The sequence below is a fragment of the Xyrauchen texanus genome, chromosome 35, assembly GCF_025860055.1.
Source record: "Xyrauchen texanus isolate HMW12.3.18 chromosome 35, RBS_HiC_50CHRs, whole genome shotgun sequence".
Taxonomy (NCBI): Eukaryota; Metazoa; Chordata; class Actinopteri; order Cypriniformes; family Catostomidae; genus Xyrauchen; species Xyrauchen texanus.
Genome location: NC_068310.1, coordinates 32,168,295 through 32,190,320, shown reverse-complemented (window position 1 = coordinate 32,190,320; position 22,026 = coordinate 32,168,295). Strand labels below are relative to the sequence as shown.

General features: G+C 37.0%; 1 protein-coding gene across 2 annotated transcripts in view; it reads right to left on the bottom strand.

The window, feature by feature from the left end:
- Positions 1-4,311: 4,311 nt before the first annotated feature.
- LOC127628401 (homeobox protein Hox-C1a-like) overlaps positions 4,312-22,026 on the bottom strand; it is a 100,590-nt gene continuing 82,875 nt past the window's right edge. Inside the window, exons 1-2 of one of the 2 annotated variants that reach the window (XM_052105125.1) lie at positions 12,502-13,297; positions 4,312-8,091 (exon numbers count right to left, since the gene is read on the bottom strand). In XM_052105125.1, coding sequence (XP_051961085.1) covers positions 7,718-8,091; positions 12,502-13,045 — 918 coding nt within the window. In that variant the 5' untranslated portion in view covers positions 13,046-13,297 and the 3' untranslated portion in view covers positions 4,312-7,717. Of the gene's footprint in view, positions 8,092-12,501; positions 13,298-22,026 lie in introns of those variants that run through there. The other variant, XR_007968660.1, reaches the window with a different exon arrangement.

Here is a 22,026-nt window from a genome sequence, read left to right as displayed (position 1 = left end):
TCATTTTTAGTTCATGGTAACTCATGCTGTTAACTTTATTAGGGCCAAATTGGTTTGGTGAGGTAAAAATGACACCACAACTGTGGGACAGATGTAATCTTTGAAAAATGAATAAATAAATATTGAATTGCATTTATTTCAGTCTTAATGAATTGAGTCTGATTGCCATTGTTTTAAACATGCCATAAAAACTAATTTATAATGGATTTTATGTCAAATATTAAAATACTGGGCATTTGAAAAGTACCAAAAATAAATGATGAAGGCCTGGCAAAAAGTTTCCAAGTCAGTTTTAACGTGACCTCCATATAACAAAAAGTAAAACAGTTAAAATCTCTTTTAATACCAATCAACCCCTGGGACATGAAGTTGAAGAAACCCAAAGTTGCATTCACCCCTGTATGATTTATAGATAAATTATAGTGTATAATTATAAGTCTTAAACTCCATATTCTCAGCTCAGATTCTCATAATGGCTCATAGTGATTCCTTTACTGTCCCTAAAAATGTGAACATTCTTTGGAGACCATCACTTGATTCATGTGTGACCAAATGCAAGTAATGTTTAGAACCATATAACAGTTTAAGTGCTTTCTGTTGAAATATGGCTTGGTTTTAAGACGAATAGACAGAAATGAGAGGAAGGAGTGTTTCATTCACCAACCTCTCAGTTTATTTCAAATTAGTTATTGCAATCACAGCTGTTGATTCAGAAACTTAATTGCAGATTTACACGTCTCATGTTTACCCCTCAGATGCCACTGGGCCTCATAAAAATGAGAAATTGTCCAATGCACTTTCAAGAACAAAACAAATTCCTTTCCAAAAAGAAATTCAGATGGGTCAGCTGGGCCTTTTAAGGATGAAGCTACATCTGACATCTTATATGATCATGCGCACCTTTCCCACTTCCTCACCCTCTATCACGTCGCCCATAAAACGCCAACATGTACAAACACTCACACTTCACCTACCTAAAGCCATCTTTCTCTCCGGTAAACCAGGTCAACAAACAAAAGCAATTATGTTAGGCAGCTGCCGCCTGGGAGTGGGTAATTACAGTGCAGTGTGGACAGCTTCATTCTAAACAGGTACTAAAAGCATCATTAATCATCTCCATCATGATGCCTCAGTCCGTTAACGATCACGTGACGCACTGCCAAAAGGCCCACCAGGGATAGAGGCAGGCAGCTGCGGGAGACACCGCCGTGCGATTGGCTGATGGCAGAAGTCCTTGCTGAGGTCAGCCAGTCAGATTGCTGACCTGCCAATGACCTTGTATCACTTGACCTTTGAAGGGCTGGAGATCATGCCTTGATATTGGCTGGAGAGTGAGCAAAGGAGAGGGAGGGTAAGATAAATGGCACCAAGGAGGAGAGACGTGGAGGGATGGATGAATAGGAGAGAAGGGGGAAGATGGAAGACGTTAAAGATGAAAAATAAAACAGTGGGTTGATTGAGCACCGAGGGTTTTCCCCTATGCACTGACTGACCAATAGAAATGCACATCATTATTATGCAGTAATGCTCTTCCTGCAGATGCATTTTTAGGTCATGAGCAGGTCCGAAACCTTTGGTGCCACCATTTCTTTTGCTTTTTTGATTTACACCTGATTTGTATCTATATCACAACTTAAAGACAGAATTAAAATAGCATTAAAATGAAAATAAACTGACACATTTATTATAACAATTCAAAGAGAGTGTTTAATTTACCAAATTAACACAGTTAATGAGCCTCAGGTGCATGGCTCAGATAATACCATGGTGGCATCTGTCAGCTTTCTGTGTGAGATGATGTTTCTGTGTTGTAAACAGCTTCACGGTGACTTGATTTGTGCGCCACTCTTGAACTGGGTCTGCATTCGACACGCAGAGGAAGATTGAGCACAATGCTTTATCTGAAAGACATACAGACAGTGTCTTCTCAGTGTGCCCTGCCTCTTCTCCTCTGCTCCTCTCATTTCCCCCTCCACCTCCTCTTTCTCCTCCTTGTGTCTGTGAAGCCATCACCATGGCAACCTCACCAAAGGCAAAAGGGAAGTGTATGTGCGTCTATGGCAAGGGGGCTGGCTTAGTTTAGACAAATAAGCATTGCATGGCTCATTTATTCCTTTTTTGTTAACCAGAAAATATGAACAAGAAAGGTCAAATATGCTTGCATTTGCAAATTTGATTAGACTTTTTGTTTGTAGCACTTGCGCAATATGTAAGGTAATGTTTCGGTGAATGATGCAACTGCATAAAATGTCTGGCAGTACTATTGCGCTTTGTATCTGTTAAGAGAAAGCCTTGAAATATTGTTATTAATTTTTCGCCGTTGCACGCTAAAAAAATGTATTAGATGAAGAATATTCAATTTTCCTTTGTTCAGTAAATGTTTTTGCTTCTTTATGTTTTCATACCCCCAAGAAACCCAAATATCAGCAACAGCAGAATCTACATGCTCTCGTTGTCTTGTTTTTAAGTCCCTGTATTGCTTGTCTGCAACTTTTCAAAAGGGCAACCCAAATCCTGAGACTCTGCAGTACTACACCCTATGTCATGATAAGTCGTACATCATTTACGAGTTGCTATTTTGCACAGTGTTGTTGGCATAAACTCGTAGACTACATCACGTGCAAATTCCCGGATGTCTAATGCAGAAGTGCGTGTTACGCGCACGAGGCATTAAGGACATACTTATTAATATTATGCCCTTACCCAAACCCCTCATCTAAACCTAACTGACCAGTAGAGTGTGTAAACATGATAGGAAGCTGTTGTGTGTGACAGAAGCAAGTAATTGTCACCTATTAGATGAAAACGGTGTCCAGCAAAGTCACTGGCTGTAGTGAAATCATAGGAATTCAAATGAGTGCAGTCGCACGATATCATACAAATTAGCCAAATTTAGAGAAGTCGTACGAATCCCGACGATTTCACTGTGAGATTATGTTGGCAGTGCTACACCACTACAGAGGTCAGCACTGCTTCCCAGGAACCACACATAAAGGCCTCCTTTATTTATGCAGTGAAGCTTGCCGAAGAGTTGCATGCACAGCCGAGTGAGTTTGTGTGTCAACACACTCTGCATCTCAAAGCTTTGAATGTAAAAAAAAAAAATAAAAATTTAATTTGACCTTGACACAGTTTCACCTCTGTAAGCATCGCCTTTCTCTGCCTCATTATGATTCCTAGACCTGGGCTCTGTGCTCCCCTCCCCCTTCTCTGAGAGCACAATTTCTTAGCCCGCCAGAATTGCTGAGTGCTGCTGTTTGCTTTGGACACACAGAAATTCGCTGAGGCTGTAACCTGTCCCCAAACGTCTGTTCTCAGGAGTCGTAAATGGTAGAAGAAACGAGGACTAGAAAGTGGTCTGTGTGCACACTCCCTGTGCGATATGCATGCAAGGTGCCTTAAGACCTCATCCACCTTTGTGTGCAATTGACGAGCAAATAAACAAGCAGCATTTCTTCATTTAACCGGATGAGGTTGTAGGTTCCAAAGAAGCAGATACAATGTCTGTTTGTTATGGAGTGAGGGTATGCTAGTGGGATGTGAAGAGGTATTGGAAGTTGTGTCTCCTTTTATTAGTGCACAATATAACAAGCCATTTTAAGGACCACCCATCAGAATCATCCACCATAAGTGTGAGCCACACAGGTGAGACATTAAAAAGGACAGCTTGAATGTATTTTAATATTTAAAACAGCCAATTGACATACTAAAGCCATAATAGTGATATTATATAGAGTAGGATAATTAGATCATATTTTAAGTGGGACAGTTTCACTCCATGAAAATTTGATGATATTCCTTTAGTTTTATATTGAATGGCTATTGTTAGTGTGAAACTGCTAGAGAGGATTGTAGTGTCTAAATATCAAAGCCAGAGAGATCAAAACCTTTTCAATGCATTGCTTATGCAGAAATGTATACATGAGACATGTACAGATTCTATACAGGATAAGCAACCTATGTTTAATGTTGTTAATAAAGAACAAAGTTGCATCAATAATGAGAGGAAGCACAAGGATGGATATGAGGAAGTGACCTTGTGTTTATGTTTAAATGAAACCAGTGCTCTCCTTATAAAGAAATCAGATACATGGCCATATATGAACATACTGTACATGTATAAAAAAACTATAATTCATATATTTGTGTGTATATGTAGCCTACATATTCAAAATCCATTGTAGGGGCACGTACAGTAAATTGAATTGTATTTATTTATTTTTTAAATAGATGTTGCATAGGCTATATATATATATATATATATATATATATATATATATATATATATATATATATATATATATAGGCCTACACAGATATATCACTTTTTATACAGATTGAACATGTTTAAATATTGCTTTCAATCAAGTTTTTATGGGTCTATTTGCATACTGCATAGTTTTATAGTGAAATATATGGGTAATAAATGAAGCGCAATTTCTGCACTCTTGGTACACATCAAACTTTAGTATAAACCAGAGACAGCACTTTCGTCTGTGTTGACAGTGCACGTCGAAGATGTCATTATGTCAAGCCGATGACGCATATGGAAGGATCAAGTGTACAATGCACTGATCCGTCACCGAACATAAATGAGCACTTCCAAAGTACTTTTTAAACAAAAATTAAAATGCTTGATCAGCATTTTAATATATTTCTTTATGGCAGTCTTTTGCCAGTCTGTGCATCTGTATTCATAACCATTTTTTTGCAATATATTTATATATATCAGAGGTCTCTGGAGGTCACAAAGTTCAATGTATTTGCGTCTTGAGTCATTGCGCACTCAGAAGCAACTGTCACTTATAGGCCCTTAATACAGAAAATAATGTATGGCTTCGGTCATCATTCTAACAGCATTGCTTAGGGAGGTAATATCGTTTGCTCTCAATTACTGAGTGAAATGCAACAGCGCAGTGAGGATTATACTTGATCCTATCACGTTATCTATTTCTGCACCCACATGCCATAACGTGGGCATTAAGCCCCTGTGTGCGGATGTAACCGAGCTAAAATGCACATCAACGTGTGTAGGTGAAATCTAATGAGCGATGCTGAGGAAAACTTCATTCCTGAACGCTGTAAATTATCATTCGTCAAACTCTCGAGAAGAAAATCGTCAGTAACAAAAACAATTCTGCTTTACCTATCGCAAAAGCATCAAGTGCGCACATTTAAAAGCGCATAAAAATAATGCAGTCGTGTATCTGTATTGGCTCTTTTATACATTTGTATTGGCAATCAAAATTATAATGTAAAAAAAGTTACTTATTTTAAAACCCAGACAAAGTTTTTGTGGCTTCATAAAGAAACTTTATTTATTCGTTTTAATTAGGCCTATTTAATAGCAAGTCAACAATGGGAAAATATATTGTTATTAAAAACTTTACAGACATTGAAATATGATGATAATATATTATTATTATTATTATTATTAATAATAATAATAGCTGTTGTATTTACTACTATTTTTCTTTCTCTTTATATCATGTTGGCATAGCTGGAGTTAATTAAATGACTTAGAGGTCCACACTGTAACATGAGAATAAACACTTTTTTAAAAAAGTGATAGGAGTGAAGACACTGCAAGGGCAGCAGCACATATTAATAATGCAGTCTATTCTCTGTGAGCCACTGACCGGGTCACTGCTGTCTCGAGGCAAAACAAAGGTTAAGAGGTGAAAGGTGAACTCTAGAGTAAATGCATATATTAGCAGGTTTAGGCATGAGCTGTGCTTCGTGCTTTCACAGTCCCAAGTCACAGTGATATAACTCATAAAATATTTTCTTAAAAGTACCTATAATATAATCATTTATTTTTATAAGTAGCCTTCATGATATTTGTTTGATGAATGCATCGGTTTGAAGTTTCTGCTCGAAAGTTTCAATGTTATTTAATAGAATTTAAGAACACTGATTTGATCATTTATCTGCTCTCAAGACTGCATTGCTTTGGTATAGAATTAGGTTACCTTTATTAGAGGAGTCATTTGGAAAATCCATATATATTAAGATAAGGGTATAAACTAAAGTTTGACCTTTTTGTTTTTGTTGTTTTTTTTTTGTGCAAAACAAGAACGAAACTCATGCAGTGCAAATACAATAGGATCAAGCTGTTTATTGTTTCTTTCTCGCTATGAATGTCGTACTGTTCAATCAGTGTTGCTGATAACCATTTTAAAGTATATGCCTACTGCTAATTTAAGTGTGCATTGTCTTAATTTCAGTAACTGGAAAAAACAAGTGGACCCCCATTCAAATGCTGTAATTATTCAACCCATCAAGTCAAATCAATTAAAAGTCAATATACTTAAATCCACATATCAATAAATCGACCATTTGGAAATGACGATAATCTTTCTCATTCAAGATAATTCCAGCAATTATTCCTGTCCATGCCCATCGATTAGCACAGTGACAACGGGGGAAATTTGGGATCAAACATGGCAAATAAACACTGTGCGACTGAGAGAGAACTGGAAAATTAATCGTTACTCTATAACATTTTAATGTGAGCAAATCTGGTTAGGTAAAACTGAAAGATGGCATCTCAATAAAATACACCCTGAATGCATTCAAAATAAAATAAAATAAAACCGTGCTATTTCCAAGAGAAGAGCAATACAAATCTCCTATCTCAGTACATTCCTCCACCAACATTGTTCATCTCCCATCTATGTGCATCAGTACTTTGATGCCATCAAAATGAGTTGGTATCAGCGAAGGTTCAACCCGTGGCACTCGATTTAACCTCTTCCAGCAATAAATTGGGGGAAATACACGACTAAGTGGAGGCACGTTCGCTGACAGCTTTTAGCTATTATTTAGAAAGACTAGTATCACTGATCATCTTGCAGCACTCTTTTATTCACAGATAAAAGCTCAAGCATCATGTATATGATATAATAGACACAGTATATGTGAAGATGACATATGGAAAACAGCGAGCTAACCTGTTGAGTGTTTCTAAATGCGTGTATTGCACGTGATGAAGTCGTACGAGATAATGCGAACAATATCGTGCGAGACCTTACGAAATAGCCAACTCGTAAATTATGGACGACTTTTCATTGATCGGGTTGGTGTGCTTATAAATGTGTCTCTAAAAGTAGATAGCATTTCTAAAAATGTTACAAAAATCTGGCCACATGTGCATTCAGGATGTATTTTCTTCCGTAGTGTTTTTCTTCTTTTTCAAAATAGTAGCCTAATAAATAAATACAAATATTCTTTTCTATATTCTCTGATATTCAGTTGAAAATAAAGAGAGTGAGGCTATTACTAGAAGATATTACCAAACAAGGTTGCTTTTGGTGGATTTAACTAATTTCCTGAACTTTAATAAAATAATTGATATGATAAAACATGATTATAACCAAGTTTATATCAAATAAAGCAATTAGGTTTAAATTATGAAACAAGCATTTATGTGAAATGTTTTCCACTGGCATCAACAGGTGGGCAAACTGTCAATTTTATGCATTTATTGTTTGTTTTTTTGTTTTGTAGAGAAAGACTGTTTTAATTTCTCAATAAGATTGAATAAATAAATAAATACAATTGTATATTTGAGAACAAACGTCATTTTCTGTGTGTAAATACTTTAGGTCGTTCCATGGGATTATCAATGTCTTGAAAATGTTGACTTGCTCCACGATGAAGTGTAGGTGATCGCCCATGTTTTTGGGAAGCAACCGTCCAGAAAATTCTTGCCTCACTAAAATGCTATTTTCTTTGAAGAACAAGTGTCTGTTTTGTTCGATGGTGAATCCTCATCACACCCAGGAATCACCATTAGTCCTGTAACTAGGCCTTCCCGCAGCATTTTCTTCTGCTTCATGCGTCTGTTTTGAAACCAGATCTTCACTTGTGTTTCGCTCAGCTGGAGAGTGTTGGCTATCTCTACACGTCTAGCTCGAGTCAGATATTTGTTGAAATGAAATTCCTTTTCCAGTTCTGTTAGTTGTTTGGTGGTAAAATTGGTTCGCGGGACTCCACTGGCAGTAAATCCGCTCGAGAAGTCCTCGTCAGGATCTCGTCCCTGGTCTGTCTTCGGCTCCGGGTCCGAGCATCTACCCAGTTGTATTTTAGCTGTAAAGGCAATGCAATACATATAAATATAATAGCTGCTCTTTGACGAAGTAGGCTAAAAAATAAAATAGCTGTTCAAATTCAACATTTACCATCTTTGCATGTTATTTCAATTTTATAAACAAATATATGAAACATTTTCTAATAACATATTTAAATTAGAGTCATTTCTCGGTATGTAATATCAATTTAGTATATTTACAATGTCAGATGAAAGTATTTTTTTAAATATTTTTTTTAGAAAACGGTTAAAAAAAAAGGTATCTATTCAATTAACCAATAGCTAAATATACTTATATATAAAGCACTATTGCTATTGATTATTAATGATGCCGTTAATGGGACATGCAGCGCAAATTTGAAACGAACTTATACTTTATTTATTTTAAACAAAAAAAGAAAACAAATGTACATCATTTTTATGAATGTACAGTCAGAATGCATAAACAAGGCTGTAATACAAGGCAAATACGTCTGTGTTCATTTGTCTTCGTGTGATAACTTTGTTAAATATATTTCTAAAATATAGCCTGTTAAATATAGACCTATTAACTAAAACTCCAAAAGGCCTTGACAGCATGCATTACAGTTTATGACTGATACAATTGAGTCAATCATTGATATCTGTCTGATCCCTTATGTCAGCTTTCAGTTTAAGACTGGAAAATAGTGCAGTTGCATTTGTACTATTTTAGGGGTAGCTAGGTTGTAAGAGATCATCTTAAATTCATTTGATTTTTAAATGTCAGACTCTCTGACACTGAAAAAAGCTCTTATTTTCTTCCAAAGATTCCACATACCAAGCACAAATTGTACTAAAAGTGTATTTGACATTGCAATCACCATACCGTTTTTTTTAAATTGCAAATAATAATAATTATTATTATTTTCCATTAGGGTGCAGGTCATTCGATCGACTTGTGTGATCTGGAGAGGGTAATTTGCATTGTGTAGGAATTAATGATTATTAACCGGAGTGCAGAGATCCCTTCTGTCTTTTTAAACTTTGCAGATTACGGTCTATCATGCCATGTCATAAAATCATGCCAGAGATGCTGCTGTGCTGCACAGTGCTGTGCCTACTTTGCATAAGTGCTATGCATACATAGGAAGCCCTATAAATACAGCAGTCAAGGTGCATTTAAATCTGAATTAAATAAAGGACATCCCGATGTCATCCTGTAAACTAATTTTAGGATGGGGTTAAACCTGCTGTTGAACTGAGCTAGACAACTAACAACAGTTTATGGTTTTAATAGAAACCATCATGTTTGTTGTTTGCTTCTGGTGTTTGCTCTCCGAAGCACACGGGAAGTTGCATATTCCTTTATGGCATAAACACAGGGGACAGACGGGAAAATACCCTGGAGTGATAAGAGGCAATCTGAGCACTTACATACGGTTACAGTTGCAAGTGTCTTTCTAACCTCTTATCCATCTGCACAACATATGTGTATGTGTGCTCTTATCATTTCAGTCAAGGACTTACTGACTGAACAGATGCAGGAAATGCAAAGGAACAACAAATGGCAAATAAATGCTTTTGGCTGGAATAAAAAAATAAAGGATTTTTTTTGCAAAACTCAAACAATCTGTGTGAAGGAAGACCACGATACCTTGTCAAATAGATTCCGACCTAGTGCTAAATAAACTCTTCATGCCTTTACTCTGACTCTTTAGGCTCAGATTTCAAACTGTCTCTGATCTTTAATCATTTATTCATTGTGCACTATCAAAATAACGCCCATCTCAACTGTTTATGTAAACAGAGAGCTGAAAAAGTGCAAATGTAAAGTCAATCTTAATATTCACAAGGGGCATACTAACAATCAGTGCATTCACTGATAAATATGAAGTAATTAAACAATTTCCCTGGGAAATAAAAAAAATGTGTGTGAAAACACTGATGAATGAGTTTCTGGATAATAGAATTGGCAGTTACCAGAAGGCATAAAGGAATCAAACTAAATATTTGAGGAATGACTTGCAAACTTGGAAGTGGCCAGCCAGCCAGAGGGATGACGTGGTCCACTATGCCTAAAAGAGAGCAGAGAAAAGTGGGGTGGGGGATCGATACAGATTGCCTCGGTCATCTGGGCATCCAGCCCACAGTAATTCAGGTGCTGTCAGGGTATAATTGAAGAATGACGCACAGGGACTATGTGCACTGTACTGTGGGATCCAGGTAGACCCTTGTATTATTTATTTATATTAAGAATATAGGCAAAAAACTATCACGCCAACATCATAAGGATTCATACGACTTTTCTAAATTTGGCTAATTTGTATGATATTGTCATTTTGATGTTTGCCTAATAAAAACAATAACCTTAATGCATGAAATCTCTCACTTATCTTCCATTTAACTGGAAAACAAAACTGGCTTATCCCTGCCTCAACGATTTTTTTATTTTCCTTTTTGCAGGTCAAAAATAATTAATGTAACAGTACAGATAAAATGCAATCAACTACCATTTTAAATTTAGCTTTGGCTGGTGTGTTGATGTGAGTATTATCTAAAGCACTCATTGACCTAAAATACTTTCAGGCTAAGACTTGAGATAAAACTGAAGAACCTTAGGCATAAATGAATGGTCACCATTTACGGAGACTGTTAAATAACATTTTATACTGCTCTCGTTAAACCTAATGTACTACAGTTAAAACTACGATGGTCTGATGACAAACACAAAAGCTGAATTGGAGTGGACAGGCACCAGAATGACAAACAGCAGAAGCTCCAAAATAGTACATATGTTGTGAACTCCTGGCCTTGCCCCCATTCAAGCTTTTGGGATTTGATAAAGCTTACCTCTCCATCCTATTATACTAACCACAGCTGCTGTTCGTACACTGGGCAATATAGTCTCAAATGCCCTTTTTTGCTGACATATTTGCCTGCGGGTTATTTTACATCATCAGTGAGGCCTGGGAAGACATACTTCTCCATGACAGTCTAGAGAACGTATGATTGCTCGGTTACTGATTTTTAGGAAATTACAAATCAAATAGGGCTCTTCTTGGTTTTGCCATCAAGCCTTTTACATGTATTATAATTTATTGAGGGGACAAGTGATTCACAATTTAACACACAGCTCTCACAACAAACATGAAATACTTTGACATAATACAGGTCAAATGTCATTGAGTGTGATATTTTATGAGCACGTCAAGTAACTCACATTTGAACCACATGAAACGCATACCTATCCAACCATTACTCTGGTTAAGGATTACGGTGAGATTCTGACAGACATTTTCCAGCATTCAATATAGAAAATTAATTGCAGCTTATAAACTCTGAGCTAAATTAAGATTTAGGGCTCTGTCCAGGAAAGTGTTTCTATGAAGTTTATTTGGCTCTGAATAGAGAGCTAGGGGGTGCTGGACTCCATTAAATATGGTCAGAACTGGTTCTTGTCAATGACTGCATTTTGAGGGGATGCACATACAGAAAATAATGGAATTTGCCATAAATAAAAACTGAGGAATTCTGTTTGGCTTGTTTTTGCTGACCCATTTGAACACTAGAACTGAGAATAAATTACACCATCCTTCATTTTTAAATGTTTCACCTTAAAAATTCTCAGCACTCAGTTTGTTGCTGGGAAGACTGATTTGTGAAGCAAGAACTGCCTGCCTCTGACATGTGCCAAAGGCTTTGGAGGATGGGGTGAGTTTCATCAGCAGCTCCATTCTTTTGCTACTTTTCGTGTGGCCTTCAAAGTCTTTACATTAACGTACATGCAAATCAGGTGCCTTTAGAAAGCAGTAGAACGTAGTAATGCCTTGACATTTCTGTTCAAACATACTCTTTTACTTGACCATCTAAATGGAGACATACTATAGTCTTTTATTGGTTATTATTAAAAAAAAAATGCTAATTACAGTTTATATTATTTCATTTTTTCTATTTAAATATAGACGTACCCTACCCCTATTATAATACACTCACACACACTTTATAATAATAATAATAATAAAATAAAAAATCCAATTGAGGACATCCTCAGATGACCCAAAGGGAGGCTTTGGACAATTTTGTTCACAGTGTAGTAGTAAGCCCACCTAAACAGTTATTTAAGCTGTTTATATGTAACCCCCACTCTGAAGTTTTAGTTTGTTTCTCCTTGCCCCTTTTTGTTCTTGTCCCACTTTGGATTCACCAAAGGCTATAATTGTAGTTTGGAAATTCGTGTCATTTTTGAGAAACATGTTCGATATAAAACACAAACAGCGTTATAATTTAAACAGTACCACTAGGATTTCTCAGAAAAATGACCAAATTGGAGGCACAGATGTTGCTGTTTCCCTACTACGCCAAAGTTATGGAGTGACTAGACCCGGCCAATACATCACCTCACTGTAGGGGTGCGCTGTAGACATTAAAAGTTAAACTCTCCAACTTACCTGCACGTGGCTGATTTCTCCTCACTCTCATCCAATCGAAAGTCTTTCCACATTGGAATGTCTCATTTAACGCATTTAGAGCCTCTTGTCTGGTATTATTGTCCTTAACTGCGGGGTGATGTCTTGGGCCATCGTATGTGTTGACAGGGCCGACTTCACAGTGCGCAACGGAGAAGGTTCCTAAAGTGTCTAAGGAAGGCGAGAGACCCCGTTCGCGACAACTTTGGAAGGAGGGGACTTGGGGTCGGCTGGGGTACACCGGTCTATAGAAATCTTGATTATGGGGGAAGGGGGGTCTGGTCCAATTGGCATGGCCATGGTCCTCACAGAGCTTTGAACACGCGGCTGTGGCCGTGGCACTGAGATTTGTGAAATTATATTGAAGGAAATCCGCCTCACTATTGACATGTCCCTCCTTTCTGGTTCGGAAGTCGGCATTAGCTTCATGATCCTGATGCAGACGCTTGAGTCCATTAGCATGAAAGCCCTTGATGAAAAGCGAGCTTGTGTCCTCGCCGCCCATAAACCCTTGATAAGAACTCATGAGTGCATTTCATTTATTCCAGAATTTCATCTAAGTCGGAAAGCGACAGAAACTCCATCCACTCAGACGCCACTCATCGGGCGTATAAGCACAGAGGCACCGATCTAGACAGGGAGATGCCTTGTAGAATCATTCGATCGGTGATGGATGGGGATGACGTGCCCTCTAACTCTTGGCCAATAGCCGGACATCTCCTTCGTCTGAGTGAGCGTTAATTTACCAAAGCAAGCAAGTTTGGACGACTTATTTGACCTGCTAATAAGGTCACGTGGAGTGTGCTGGCGTGTGTGTGTGTGTGTGTGTGTGAAGTGGGCTCAAAATCATTACTTCATCTTATATTGGATCAAATTATTTTATCATTGCGTGCATCAATTTCTTGGATAATTTGTAGGGAAACAATTTGTCAGATTTGAATACATTTGTTAAAAGGGTCATCAAGGGTAGGCTATTAATAAACTGTTGCTGTCTGTTTCACATCCATAGAATCAAAATCTTTTTTTTTTTCTTTTTTTTTTTAAGGTAGTATTGTGTTTTAAATTAAGCAGATTAACCCATAAAGAACATTATTTCTATTCAGGTCCATTTTCTTGTCCATGCATTTTTCTTGTTTTCAGAAGACCCACACAGAAAATCAATAAAGACATTTTTGTCAGCAGTAGCATTGGCTTCAGCTGAGGGAATAAGGTCTTAAGCCAGTGTCAATAGTTGTTAATTAAAACCATGGATTTTGTGGTTCATGCCGGTAAAATAAAACATTTGGCGATTGCAATTGGCCACAACGAAATTTTTAATTGACATGGAAGTTTACAGCTCTCAGGCCTTTTCCAGCGTTGGGTATATATATATGCAGTTAACACACGAATTAACTCTTCGTTTTATTGAGAAATATTAACACTTTTCTTTGCAGTCCATTTCCATCTTCTTGCACGTTCCTTATATATAAACAAAACGGACATTCTCAACGCAAAAGGATTCCCAAACTGAAGGGCTACTTTGAATTCTTGGCTATAACAGCGGAAATTATGTTAAAAGGGAATCATAAGGTCATTGTATGAGGAGATTCCTCAGTGATTATGTGCGCTCTAAACAGCTGTCGTCACAGGGTCATACGTCGGTCAAATTATAATCAGCAGCTGCCTCCCTTGCCATAATGAACCGCTTTGTACAAAAAACGTTTTTCTCTTTTAGAATGTTTTCCCAAACAGAAAGAATTTCCAAACATTTTGGTTTAACCCGAATGGCAAATTTGTGTGATATATTAGGCTATGAAACTTTATTATATGCAGAATCTTTCTGGGCATAAAAGTAAACATAACAGTTACATTTATTTTTAATATTTCTAATAGTTCTCCATCTAAGATTTTATAAATTCGATGATTTCCCCGTAATCTATTTTAAATACAATAAATAGTTAACATCAAAATAGTAAGCCATAATAAGTAAATAAGCAAAAGGATGGCTTATACATCCGGTAAACAATTTTTTGTGTACTTTTTTAACATCATATTTTAACTTGTGACGCCGTGTATAGTACAGTGATTGCAAATTGTGCTGTATGACAATGAAAATGCCGTTTGATGCTTGTTTTTTTTATTTATTGTTTACATTTATTCAACAACTTTGAAAGTAAAACCGTAGCCTAATGTTTTTCGTCATGTAAGCTAAAATGTGCATCATGTGGTAACGTCACTGTTAGCTAACTATATTCAATTAAAAAAAAAAAAAAATACCGTTATTTTACAGTTAAAGGAAAAACAAACAGTTAGGGTTAGAGCTTTGTATTTGATTTTAATCCTCGTTTTTTGCATGTGTAAAACATGACGAAACGTCTGTCAATATAGAACCAGTTTCCCCTCTATAAATATTTTACATGTTGACATGTACGTATATTGTCAGTGTTTATTTTAGGGAACAACGGGGCTAAAGGCACACCTTGAGGAAAATGTGCTTTTTTTCTGCTTACAAAATTCATCAAGAAAAAAATAATACATTATATTATTGAATATTGACAGAACAATATCATTTGTGTGAAAATAAATAATAATGGAAGGTTGTTTTGTTTAAAACAAAAACATTTTTAACGGTTACCCCACACTAGGGGTAAAAGGCCCCCAGGGGGTTTATAGTGATATCATGTAGATATAGGGGCAATAGTTGTAGTGCACAATTTGCAACTTTTGCAAATAATTTTGAGACAGCAAATACATTTTTGAGAAAGAAATTATGATAATGCTTAATCAAAAATAGCTACTTCAGAAAAGGGTGCAGCATGTTCATTTCAATCACATTTGACATTTCATAACATAAGTATTCTATAAACAAATTAATCTTCATTTTTATTGGATCTGTCACTGAGAGCTCACTTTAAAAGATTTTGATAACAAATCCATTCGCACCACTAAAGAAAAAAAAAATATTTTTATGGGGCCTTTAGACCCTGCAACAAGGGGGCTTTTTATCCCAAATACTATCCTTTCACATATTCGCTAGTTATTGAAAACCTTTTAATTTATCATCTTTAACAGATCTGAAAATAACAAGTATTTTGTCTCAAAATAAATGCAATTCAAGGCTTTTCATTATCTTCATAAATTTGCAACATTTTAAAGATCAAATTGCCTCAAAATAAACTTTTAGACATTACATGCAATTATCTCATGGATCAGGAATATTTTGCAGTGCATAGTGACAAACAGGTGTTTAGGAAAGTACTGGGGTAGCTTTTGTTGCTATTTAGTGTTTTGGGAAAAAAAATATAATAAAATGTGCCTTTGGTGGGGCCTGGGGAGCCTTTAGCCCATTGTACCCTACATAAAAAGCCGCAGCATATTTGGCAAATAAAATATGTTTTACTTTGTCTCATCTTAGCACATGTACAACAGATTTGTTTCATCAGTATGTGTGTTTCATGGATTTCAAACCCACAACCTTGGTGTTGCTAGTGCCATGCTCTTCCAGATGAGCATAAGGATTTAAAACTGAGCCTGGCCAAATAGAGGTGACTGTGTTTATATATATGCCCATGTGGATCTTTGAGGTTGTGGGGCTGTTTTTGTGCCAGAAATCCTGGACATCTTGTTCAGATACATGGCATCATGGACTCTATCAAGCACCAACAGATAAAAATCTGCCAGAAGCTTAATACGGGCTGTGGTTGGATTCCAGCAGGACAATGATCCAAAACACACATCAAAATCAACACAAAAATAATTCACTATCCACAAAACCAAGGTTCTGCCATGGCCATCTCATTCCCCTGACCTGAACCCCATAGAAAGAGGAGAGTCCACCAGCGTGGACTTCTGAATTTGAAGGATCTGGAGAGATTCTGTACGGACGAATGGTCACAGATCACATTCCATGTGTTCTCCAACCTCATTAGGCATTTTAGGTGAAGACTCAGAGCTGTCATCTTGGCAAAGGGAGGTTGCTCAAAGTATTGAATAAAAGGGTGCCAATAATTGTGCCACACATATTTTTTTTGATAAAACTTGTGTTGTTGGAATTGTTTGATATCTATTTTAAGATAGATTTTTTGTGAATATTTTGATTAACAACAAGGATGTATTTTTCACAACCATCTTTTCTCATATTTACCAAGGGTAATATTTTTGACCACCAATATACATACACATACATACATACAGTCGAAGTCAGAAATTTACATACACTTAGGTTGTATCATTTTTGAAACACACAGATTTAACATTAGAAAACTATAGTTTGTCAAGTAATTTAGGACATCAACTTTTTGCATGATGCAAGTACTTTTTCCAAAAATTGTTTACTGACAGATTGTATCAGTTTTAATTGACTATATCACAATTCCAGGGGGGGTCAGAAATTTACATAAACTAAGAAAACTGTGCCTTTAATCAGCTTGGAAAATTAAAAAAATGTCAAGCTTCAAGACAATTAGCCAATTAGCTTCTGATAGGAGGTGTACTGAATTGGAGGTGTACCTGTGGATGTATTTTAAGGCCTACCTTCAAACTAAGTGCCTCTTTGCTTGACATAATGGGAAAATCAAAATAAATCAGCCAAAAAAATTGTGGACCTCCACAAGTCTGGTTCATCATTGGGTGCAATTTCCAAATGCCTGAAGGTACCACGGTTATCTGTATAATAGTACGCAAGAATAAACGCCATGGGACCACAAAAGCATCATACCGCTCAGCAAGGAGATACATTCTGTCTCCTAGAGATTAACGTAGTTTGGAACAAAACATGTATACCAATCCCAGAAAAACAGCAAAGGACCTTGTGAAGATGCTGGAGGAAACAGGTAGACAAGTATCTATATCCACAGTAAAACGAGCCCTATATCGAAATAACCTGAAAGGCTGCTTAGCAAGGAAGAAGCCACTGCTCCAAAATTGCCATAAAAAGCCAGACTACAGTATGCAAGTGCACATGGGGACAAAGATCTTACTATTTAGAATGTCCTCTGGTCTAGTGAAACAAAAATGGAACTGTTTGGCCATAATAACCATTGTTATGTTTGGAGGAAAAAGGGTGTGGCATGCAAGTGAAGAACACCATCCCAACCGTGAAGCATGGGGGTGCATTGATGCAGGAGGGACTGGTGCACTTCACAAAATAGATGGCATCATGAGGAAGGAAAATTATGTTGATATACAGTGCATGCCCAATTACTAGGCAAATTGTATTCCTCAGGATTCATTTGGTTGTTGAACTAACACAATGCTCTCAGTCAATTCAAACTGTTACTGAACATCAAACCTGAATGTTTAACAAAGAAAATGTGAGTTTTGTCATTCTGAGGGGAATATATAAGTGTGTACACTTATTAGGCAACTATAAGTGTGCACAATTATTATGGCAACTTAATTACAAAAATAATTTCTCCCAACTAATTTGTTGCACCTACTCAAAAAATGGAGAATAAACAATTAAGTAACACAAAATTACAATTAAATAACATTTGTGGCCTTTCAAAAATATTCAGTGACCAATAAAGCCACCCTTCTTTTCAAAAACTGCCATGAGCCGTCCATCCATGGAGTCTGTTAGTCTGTAAGTTTCTTGATCTGTTCACGATCAACTTTCACTGAAGCAGCAACCACAGCCTCCCAAATGCTGTTCAAAGTGGTGTATTGTCTTCCCTCACTGTAAATCTCACATTTGAGAAGGGCCCACAGGTTCTCAGTAGGATTTAAGTCAGGTGAGGAAGGGGGCCAAGTCATTATTTGGGCATTTTTTAGGTCCTTGCTGGCTAGCCAAGTACTAGTGGAGTACTTGGATGCATGTGATGGAGCATTGTCCTGCATAAAGATCATGGCCTTCTTGAATGCTGAGGACTTCTTCCTGTACCACTACTTGAAGAAAGCACTTTCCAGAAACTGGCAGTAGGTTTGAGATTTGAGTTTCACTCCATCTTCAACTCGAAAAGGTCCAACTACCTCATCCTTAATGATAGCAGCCCATACCAGTACCCCTCCTCCACCTTGCACCGTCTCTCATCTCTCCATAAAAACTTTGTGGAGTTTTTAAAATCTGTCTTCATGTATTTCTTTGACCAATCTTGACGCTTCAAGCTTTCTTGACCATGGCCATGTGTCTGAGCACTTGGCACCTTGTACTTCTGGACACTCCAGGTAGGTTGCAGTTCTGGAATATGGTAGCATTAGAGGATAATGGGTTCCTGGTAGCTTCACATTTAACTCTTCTCAAGTCTTTTGCAGTTAATTTGCGCCTTTTCTTCTCCATGCATTTTTTGCACCCCTGTTGACTATTCGCAACAAAACGTTTGATTGTCCGGTGGTCACGCCTCAATAGTTTAGCTATTTCAAGAGTGTAGCATCTGTCTGAAAGGCATTTTACAATATTTTACTTTTCAGTGTCAGTTAAATATCTTTTTTGGCCCATTCTACCTGAGGTAGTGAAGCTGCCTAATAATTATGCACACCTTGATATAAGGTATAAGTCACTTTCACCACACCCTCCCTCATTACACAGTTACACCTGAAAATTACTGAATCCAATAAGCATTCAAGTTTATGTGGTTTGGAGTTGGAAAATGTGCATGGAAATAATGATAAGATCAGAATACTCACTTGCCTAATAATTGGTCATGCACTGTATTGAAGCAACATCTCAAGACATCAGCCATGAAGTGAAAGCTTGGTTGCAAATGGGTAATCCAAATGGACAATGACCCCAAGCATACCTCCAAAGTTGTGGCAAAATGGCTTAAGGACAACAAAGTCAAGGTATTGGAGTGGAAATCACAAAGCCCTGACCTCAGTCCGATAGAAAATGTGCAGGCAGAACTGAAAAAGCATGTGCGAGCAAGAAGGCCTACAAACCTTGGCCATCTAGGTGTAGTTACACCAGTTTTGTCTGGAGGAATGGGCCAAAATTCCAGCAACTTATTGTGAGAAACTTGTAGAAAGGCTACCCAAAATGTTGGGTAAAACCAAGTTAAACAATTTAAAGGCAATGCTACCAAATACTAACAAAGTGTATGTAAACTTCTGTCCCACTGGGAATCTGAAAGCAGAAATAAATAATTGTCTCTAATTTTCACATTCTTAAAATAAAGTGGTGATCCTAAATGACCCAAGACAGGGAATATTTTCTATGATTAAATGTCAGGAATTGTGAAAAACTGGGTATAAATGTATTTGGCTAAGGTGTATGTAAACTTCTTCAACTGTACATACATATATATATATATCTGCGGATGCAGAGCAGGCCTCCGTCGCCGACTGAATCGGCTGAAAGAGAAAAACAAACTTTGTTTGCCTACTATTCTCCTTATCAGTGCGCAGTCTTTGAGAGGAAAAATGGATGAATTATCAGCAAATATGCGCTACCTACACGAGTACCGAAATTCCAGTGTCCTGGCAATCACCGAGACATGGCTGGACAGCAACGTAAAAGATAACGAGGTGGAACCTATTGGTTTTTCGTCATTTAGGACCAATAGAGATCCTGACATCACCAGGAAGACTCAAGGAGGTGGGGTATGTGTTTTTGTTCGAGAGGATTGGTGTCGCGCAGTCAAGGTTATAGAAAGCCTGTGTACTGCGGACATTGAATTGCTATGTGTCTCTCTTTGTCCGTTCTATCTACCAAGGGAGTTTCCCTAAATTTTCATCACTGTGGCATATATTCATCCTAAAGCAAATGTGAAGAAAGCCCAAGAGATTATTTATAATTTATCTCAGAGACTTGAGACAATTTCTCCAGATGCTCCAAAGTTGATTATGGGTGATTTTAATAAGTGTAATGCTAAGAAGAGTTTGAGCACATATTATCAATATGTTGACTCTCCCACAAGGAGGGAAAAAACTCTGGATATGTGTTATGGAACTGTTAAAAATGCCTATATTTCATCAATTTTGCCACCAGATCACAGTGTGCTCTATCTCCGGCCTGTTTACCAGAGGTTACTGGAAAGAGAGAAGCCTCAAGAAAAGTCTGTTAAAGTATGGGACAATGATAGTATAATGACTTTGCAGGGGTGTTTTGAATGTACACAGTGGGAGATTTTTAGCACAGATGATATTAATGAACAAGTTGAATCAGTTACTGATTATGTACATTTTTGTATTGGACTCTGTTATCTCCACTAAGATTTTTAAGGCATACCCAAATGTTAAACCCTGGGTGTCAAAAAATTTGAAGACCCTTATAAATAAGAAAAGGAACGCATATAGAAATCAGGACAAGGTTGCTCAGAGAGATATTCAGAGGCAAATTAAAAGACAAATTCAAACAGATAAATACACATATAAACAAAAAATAGAGGCATCCTTGACACAAGGTAATGCCCGATATGCTTGGCAGGGGATTAAAAATATGACAAATATACCCCATAAGGGAAGATGCAAATCATTCCCTGTGCTTCAAGGATATGAGGAGCTGGATATGCAAATCAGCTTAACTCATATTATTGTCGCTTTGACAGTGGAGATTGTGATGCTATACCAGAGTTTTCAGTATCACCTGATTCTCATCTTTCTGTGGGTTTTCGCATGAATGAAAGGGAGGTTAGTCAGATTTTTAGAAAGTGCAATCCCCGAAAAAGCCCAGGTCCAGATAAGATATGTGGAAATGTTTTAAAACATTGTGCAGTTCAGTTAGCGCCAGTTTTTACAGAAATTTTTAGAGCATCTTATGATTCTGGTATCGTCCCTGCTTTATGGAAAACATCTACAATAATTCCAGTGGCGAAAGTGCCGTCTGAATTAAATGATTATCGTCCAATAGCACTTACATCATTTGTGACGAAAAGCTTTGAATATTTAGTAAAAAAGCACATTGTATCCGTAACACAGCATCTCATAGATCCTCTGCAATTTGCATATCAAGCTTCTAGAGGGGTTGAGGATGCAATCTTAACTGTATTGCATCTGTTGCATTCACACTTAGAGAAACCAAAAACTCATGCAAAAATTTTGTTTGTGGATTTCTCATCAGCTTTTAACAGTATTTCTCCCAGTACATTAGCTGCCATTTTGGCAAAAGATTTTTTTATAGATAGTAGGACACTTGCTTGGGTGGTAAACTTTCTAAGTTCTAGAACTCAGCAGGTTAAAATAGGAGGGTCCATTTCAGACAATTTGATTTCCTCAGTCGGAGCTCCCCAAAGATGTGTTTTATCTCTGTTACTATTTATTTTATATACAAATTCTTGTGTGAGTTCTTTCAAAAATAGACATATTGTAAAGTATGCAGATGATACTGCTTTAGTGAGTCTTTTATACGATGGGGAGGAAGAACATGGGTCTGTTCTGGACTTTTTTTTAAATTGGTGTGAAAATTTAAATCTTACTTTAAACATTTCAAAAACTAAGGAAATGGTTATTGATTTTAGAGAGAAAGAGCAAAGTGAAACTCATTTTACATCAATTAACGGGGAGAAAGTACAGTTAGTGACAAATTATAAATATCTTTTAAATTATAGCGTAATGCTGGACAATAAACTTAAGTGGGATGTATGGTCTGACTGT